Here is a 7,663-nt window from a genome sequence, read left to right as displayed (position 1 = left end):
ACTTCATTACTTCTGTCACCTGTATCCAGACTGAGACAGGACAGGGACAGAGAGGACAGAGACATCTACTGAGGACTAAGTCTGAAGGATTTAGCAGGAAGTCTGACCCTCAAAATGTGAAGTTAAAGTTAAGTTAAACAGCTAAAATGATGTTGAGCTGCCATTAAAGAGGACACAGAGATCCAGAGACAGAGAAGGTGAAGCAGATGTTGTCTTTTTTTTCAGATGAGAAAGAAGAAGAAACTCTTTCCACTAGTGGGTCTGATTTAGGAAACAAAGCCAGAGGATCAGACAGATGATGCTGAACAGCTGCCCACAAGATCCATGTTATTCATTTCTGTGGTGATAATGAAGGTGAAGGCAGCCCAGATAAGTTTGTAATTTATAAAGAGTAAATTAAAAGTTTGATCTTTGTCTATACTTCCATGTGGTCAGACTTCACTACAAGCTTTACAATAACTCCTGGATTATTCTATTTTATTCTACGGGAAAGTAAAACTACAGAGTAAAATCATCTCCTGGTTGAATCAGTCATGCAGAGCAGCAACGGTGACCTGTGACAGGCTGCTCGGTGCTTAGTTGCATCACAGCAAGAAGGTTCATGGTTCAGTCTTGGCTGGAGACTTTTTACGTGGACTTTGCATGTTCTCCCTGTGCATAAATTACTTCCTCCCATTGTCCAAATAAAAAAAAAGAAAAAAAAAAAGTAAAACATGTTAATAAGTGATTTTACTGACTGTAAAAATAAATGTGAGTGACCCCAAATAGTATAAAGCAAGTAGAGAAAATGGATATAAAAACAGGACTGCAAGTTATCTAACAGGAAGTGGAATTCTGAGGGTGTTTTACAGTGGTGGAAGACATTTTTGAACACAATTAAAATTTCACAAAATCTCAATGTTTTTATAAAAAAATTTAAAATGAAAGAAAAAAAAATTGAAAGGCTTTTTAGGATTTCAGTATTTTGACTGTATTAAATGTACTTGAACACTTAAGAGTGATACTGAATGCAATATTTCACAAATGATGAGGGTGTCTAAAAACTTTTTTCCACCACTGTATTCAAACATTTAGCATTTATATCATTTTATACAGAAGTACTTAACAAGAGCAGGAGGTCATGGTAACTTCCCTCGTGTCCCACACAGCTTTGTGTCTAAAATAACTTTACAGTAGCTAGAGATCATTACAATAACTGCTCTTCATCATTGCTTTAACTGATCATGATTTCACCACTGATGCCACAAAGAAGCACCTTTGTATGTCATCCCTTGAGGGCTAAGCCCCCCCTTTCTTTAAATCCTAGAGACGTCCCTGTTTGCTGCACATCCAAAGGAATTTTCAATTCTTCTTCACCTGAAAAATAATAAAAAACACACAAAATTGTAAGAATATGACAGAACACACAAACATATTATGATTAATATTAAAATTCACTAATGAAAATGATTAATGAAATCATATTCTGTATTTATTACGACTAAGTAATTGATATTTATAAAGATACCCATCTTGAAATTTGTATTATTTATATTTCTGGTTTCTTTCAGATTAAAACTAGATTAAAACTTCAGAGTCTAACGTTTTACACAGTGGCTGACAACTAGGGACTGACAGTTACTTTACAGCAGTATGTTAAAGTATTTTGGCTCATCAGACATGAAAAACCAGATCATACATGCACTGTATGTTTTTATTCTTTCTTTTATTTAGAAAATCTGCTATTTTTGTCTGTATATTAGTATTGACTTTTATTCAATCTTTTTCAAGTTTCAAGATTACAAAGCAATGCATGACAATATATAATTATATATGTACTTTATATGTAATTCCTCTTTTTTTTGTTTTTTTTTGTCTGTATATCAGTGTCTGTGTTGAACTTAGTAATTTAATTAAGTCTTCTTGAGTTTCAGGATCACATAGCCCTTCATGATTACCTGGAGCAGGCTGAATATCATGTTATATAACACAGAGAAAATGAAGAGGAATGTGAAGGTGGAAGCTTTGAACGACAAGCTGCTGAGCTCATCCTCTTCAGTGGCATCATCTATGCAGTCCACAGCATGTGTCAGGTTTGAAATATCTAAGAAGAGGAAGGTACAGTATGGATGGTTAGATGAGACTCATGTCTCATTTGAACATTTAAAAAAAAGAGAACCAAACAATGAAAAAGGTCAGTATGAATTTGAGAGACTTAACAGACAATGACTGTGTGTGTTTTCATTCATACACAAATATAACACACGTGTCTGTATGCAACATTTATTTGGATAAGTCAACACACTTAATGAGCCATTCAATGTTGTGAAAGACAAAAACAACATGACAAACATTATTTTGTACAATCACAGTGACTGGTGACAGCACAGTGTACAGACTTTCAACATGAATTTACACAGAAACAGAATAACACAACACAAAAGATGGACATTAAAAACAAACTCTATTAACATTCAAGTGAATTACCGGAGGCCTTAGAAACTTCTCGGGGTTCCATACGATCTTTACTACCAGCAGGCCAAACGTTGCAGTTGACCTTAAGCGTTGGAAGCTGGTCCCACTTTTCCTTTTTTATGGTGTAAAGACTTGTAACTAAGTAACCATCTGTGGTTTTCTGTGGACGGGAGTCGATGCCATCAAAATAATTTCCATTTTTTACTCCAGCATCTTCTGACCAGGCGATGTAGTAATCCTGGATCACTGAACTGAAGACCAAACACACTAGAGTGACTTTTTTTGGGTTGATGTCTTCCTCTGGGAGAATATGGACTGTCACCTTTGGTTGTGTTCCATCTGAAAGACACACTTGATTAATTAAAAATGGTGAAAATCTAAAATGAAGCTATTTCACTCTCCATCACTCAGTAATATACCTCCTCTTTGGACAGTAAGCTCTTGAGTAACTGGTGTCACATCTTCTCCTGACACAGAACATCTCACTTTGTTTACAGTCTGCCACACTGTGTAGTTTTGAGTCAGTGTGCTTATCTTTATGTACTCGTTGCCGTCGCTCTTTGTTTCTTCAGGAACTTTGTCGATCTTGTTTTGTTCATCAATCTGCCAAGTGATTTTAGTTCCTCTCACAGTTGCCTCATCTTTTCCAGTAATAACACACTCCACTTTTGTTATGTTGTTGCTGAACATTTCTTTGGGATTCGACTGCTTCAGTGTCACCGTGAAAAGAGCTATGGAAAAAGGACAAAAACAACATTTCTTAACATCTGAAAATGTAAAAGATTTTAGTAAAACAACCCGAGTATTTACCTTTTGATGCCTTCTTTCTATATGTTATTTCTCGGTGTGTGACTTCACAAGTGTAAACTGCATTATCGTGCCAGTCTGTGTTTTTGACTTTAAGGCGACTGACAGCTGAATATGTCGGTCCTTTTATTTTTGGGTCCCAGCTGGTGAAATCAGATACATCTTTTCCGTTTTTTTTCCATTTGATAGAGAGTTCTTTTGGAAGGAAATCTTCCACCGAACACATCAGGGTCTGAGTGTCTTCTACTGGCGCAGACAGCAAATTTACCTTTGGGGGAAATGAGGCCTCTGTAATGAGTATACAAGAGAAAAACAGTTTATATTTCATTTAGAGAATGACTAATGTAAATGAATGAACATTAAATACCCAGAACTGAAGGCAAAATAAACAATGACAGAAAGATAAAGTATTAAACTGTAAAAAATAAATCCAATAAAGGACATACTTTCCACTGTTGCATTCTTTGTTTCACCAGCATGTTCCAGAGAACATTTAAAAGACTTCCATGAATTCCAGTCAGACTTTTTTACTTTGATCACACTCAGTCCTGTATATACGTTGTTTTTCTCAACTGAAGGATACTGAACTGCAGAGACTGGGGCTCCTGTGGCATCCGTCCACTGGATGGTACTCATTGGTTGGAAATTATGTGCCAGACAGCCGACAGTTATTTCAGTTCCAGTCCCAGAACCACACTGAGCCAAAGGAAACAGGCTTGGTGCAATCGCTGAAGAGAAAGTTCTTTAGTTAATTATTTGAATTAATAGAAATTATTACAAACATTAAGCAGCTCAGTTTAAAGCTAAAGAGCAGCTAAGCAGTCAAACAGAAATCATCGACAGCAAAGTGTTTGTCACATTGATAAATAAAAACATGATGAGACATAATGAATAAACAATGGTGTAACATACAAGATACAAACAAGTTCATACTAATTCAATAAATGTTTAAAAGGAAACTCAGAAGGAAAAAAAAGATTAAAGGAAATAATTATAATAAATAATAAAGTTTATGGATGGCCATCTTCTCCCACTTCACCACAGACTGTTAATTTTATGTCATTTGCAGCAACTTAGTTACATAAATTAAACATTTACAGTCACTGATTTCAAATGAAAAACTTTTTTGTTTTTACTCAAAATGGAAAAATCATCCTTAAAAATAAAAAATAACCAACAGCATAATATATCATGAAAGCTTTTTTTTCCTTAGAACTTTATATCTTTAATTATTATGTTTTATTATTTTTTTTTTACTTCTAGCAATTCAATTTTATCTGTTTTACATGATAATATTGAGATTTTTACTTTAGTAAAAGATGTAGATCTCCTTCCACCACTACATAAACTGACAATAAGAATAAATAATGAAAATAAGGATTTCCATCTCTCAACTTCACTTAAAGATTAAAAAAAATATTTTAAATAGAATATATATCTATTTATTTTCATTTAAATAGCTGTTTGAAACACAACGACAAATCCATTTTATGTCATCAGTCTGAGAACATTGTAATGACTTTGTTTTAGAGTACCTCTTAAACCTTGACCAAACTCTAACATTAAATAATATGTTAAAACTAAAAGTGGCATAAAATAACTTTCACACCGATTTTATAATAAATATCAAATTAAACATCACTCTACATGAAATGATACAACTTTAGATGGCATTGAACTGGTAATGTCTTTTAACAGTTTTATATTTCACTACTACATATTTGGTTTACACTTTTCTACCACAAAAAACTAAATTAAAACAAACACAGGAGTCTCTGTAAATATTTTTTTTTAAAAATGTGTCTTACCTGAGGTTACAGTGACTTGTGTCCCTTTACCCCAGTAGTCAAAAGCATCACAGTGCTGCATCTCCACTTGCTGCTCAAACAAAAACCTGAAGCACCAGAATAACAACAGGAAATGTATGAAAAATGTTTAATTTCCAGGAAAGAGGTCCTTGAACAGCTGTTTTGTGCTGAACCTGTTTTGTGTTGAGCTCTAAATCAATTTAGATTTACATGGTTAATAGTTAATATTTAAAAATGACACGTCTTTGTATTTAGAATAGCAGCATATTTACTTATTAGGTAAGAGTTCATTTTTTTATTAATTAAATTTTAAATGTGTTTTTACAATTAGAAAATAAAAATCCTAATATTGTTACCAGTAACCACGAACAAAATGGACAAATAACAGGAAATTTGAGAAGCTAATATCTAATCAGCAGCAACAACAAAAACAACAACACCAAAAAAAATAACAACAAGCCTTAATTTTTAACAGATAACAGTAATATATTATAAAATTTATATAATTTTACTAAAAGGTAACTTATACAGTAAGACAACCTGCTCTAAAGGTGTTTGATGTATTCTGGTGCTATCTGAATCTAAACTAAAAGGGGAGCTTAAAGTAGAATCTTAAATTTAGCAAAGATAGTTATTCAGCAGCAGGGCCAGTATCGGGGGAGGGGCATTCAGCCCATAGTGCAGAAATTAAAGAGACATTACACAATTTTTTGACCATAAAACTCAAAATTCCAGATTGGTTTGATGGCACATTGACATCTATCATGTGGTTAGCAACTTGCATGGCAGCTTTCACCTTCCACCACCAGTGTGTGAATGTGTGTGTGAATGGGTGAATGATCTATAATACAAAGCCCTTTGGCTATCTTTCTAAGTACAGTGAAGCACTATATAAATACAGACCATTTACCATTTTACCATTTACTTATGTGTATTTCAGGAGCAATCGCTGTCCGACAGCGTCCCGAGGCTAAGAAACCGCAACTTTTTTTTTTTTTTTTTTTTTACCCTGTCCTGTCCAGCATCCTAACATACAGAACGGTGGTCTGTGTGCCATATTTTGCTTGACAGATTTGCTCTACCAAGGGAGACATGTTATATACATGGCTGCCCTTGATATTTTTATTATTTTTATTGTAATCTTATTTTCTTTAGTCTTATATGTCAGTGTCGAACCTGACAGGGAGATAGAGGAAGAGAGAGAGAGAGAGAAAAAAAAAAAAAAAAAAAAAGGGAGAAAAGGACAGGATTAAAATGTGGAAATAACAGTTGTCTATGCTGCCCAGAACATATCACAAAAAAAAAAAAACAACAACATAAACTACCACAGTACTACATGATACCGAAAGAAAGATAGAATGATGATGATATAAAAAATTACAATAGTCATCAAACGTACCTGCAGATGAACGTACCAGCACACAAACATCAGCTACATCTAGTGAGAAGCGGATGGAGAGACGAGCACGTTTGTGAGCATGCACGTGTTAATATGCATGTGTGGCCATGCAACAGGGAGGAAATGTGTACCCGCAAGGGGGCCGCGATCACGCCGCAACTTTTTAAAAGTTTTTTTATCTGGGACGCTGTGTGACATTGCAACCAAATTATTTATTTGTTTATTTTATTTTTTATCAACACACACCGTGACCGGGATTCAGCAAAGGATTCCATGAAGACATAATCGGAGGAAGAAAGAAAAAGAAAGAGAGAAAGGGACAAAACAAGAGACAAGATAAGGCTGTCTTATGCTGGCTGAAAAACTATCACAGTACAAACAGAATACAAGATGGATGCAAATTTACTGTTGATGTCGATCGTTGGTGGGGGGAGGGGGACTGCAAAAGTTCTGTAGTGTGTCTTCATGACAGTACTGTCAGACGACATCAACAGACCACAGAAGAAAAGCTTAGTGGTAAAGGGGGAGCATGGAGCGAATAAACAGGTACAGATGACCTAGTGGATAATGAAGCATCGCTTAACTTTATCTCAGGTGAGACGGTGAAAATAAGTTCACAGCAAGAGGGACTGATCACCTTAATACAGGAATTGAAGGATTTGAAAAATATGCTTATTGAGAAGGAACTTTGGCAGATGCTGGGACAACAGAAGACTTGAACAACAGGTTGAAATGTTTCTTCAAAAAATATTAGTATTGTAATGAGGTAACATCCACATGTCACACCTTGCAGAGCAAAGTATCAAAAACAAAACCAGCCATTATCATAAGATTCATCAGTAGAAAGTAAATAAATATTTTTAAACTATCACATGGTAATAAATGGTAGATATCCCCCCCAAAAGTACATTTTTGTTACATTTTGTTAAAGGGCCAAATAAAGACTTTTCTTACCATTTTTTCATGTGTTGGGCCTTTATGGGTTAAAGTTGGTTAATTGCAATTTAATTCTTGTGCTTCTTTCAGGTGCGACCTCTCCAAAGCTGGAGCTAGTATGCCAGAAGAGGAGAAGACCAAAGCCTAAAATTATTGAGAAAGTCATTTTTTAATAAAAGTCTATGACGCTTCACCAAGTTGCACAAGCATTTATCTCAGAATTAACTGTAATATAACTTTATGGAATCAGTAAAACAAT

General features: G+C 34.7%; 1 protein-coding gene across 1 annotated transcript in view; it reads right to left on the bottom strand.

Moving 5' to 3' along the window:
- Window positions 1–1,879: 1,879 nt before the first annotated feature.
- The window catches only part of LOC121656110 (immunoglobulin gamma-1 heavy chain-like), a 343,586-nt gene continuing 337,802 nt past the window's right edge, over window positions 1,880–7,663 (bottom strand). The window contains exons 4-9 of the mRNA XM_042011157.1: window positions 5,070–5,117; window positions 3,708–3,989; window positions 3,265–3,549; window positions 2,874–3,185; window positions 2,467–2,793; window positions 1,880–2,083 (exon numbers count right to left, since the gene is read on the bottom strand). Coding sequence (XP_041867091.1) covers window positions 1,893–2,083; window positions 2,467–2,793; window positions 2,874–3,185; window positions 3,265–3,549; window positions 3,708–3,989; window positions 5,070–5,117 — 1,445 coding nt within the window. The 3' untranslated portion in view covers window positions 1,880–1,892. The remainder of the gene's footprint in view (window positions 2,084–2,466; window positions 2,794–2,873; window positions 3,186–3,264; window positions 3,550–3,707; window positions 3,990–5,069; window positions 5,118–7,663) is intronic.

This window comes from Melanotaenia boesemani, chromosome 2, assembly GCF_017639745.1.
Source record: "Melanotaenia boesemani isolate fMelBoe1 chromosome 2, fMelBoe1.pri, whole genome shotgun sequence".
NCBI classification, from domain to species: Eukaryota; Metazoa; Chordata; class Actinopteri; order Atheriniformes; family Melanotaeniidae; genus Melanotaenia; species Melanotaenia boesemani.
The sequence above is the reverse complement of the archived record's forward strand: the minus strand, read 5'-3'. Positions and strand labels throughout refer to the sequence as shown.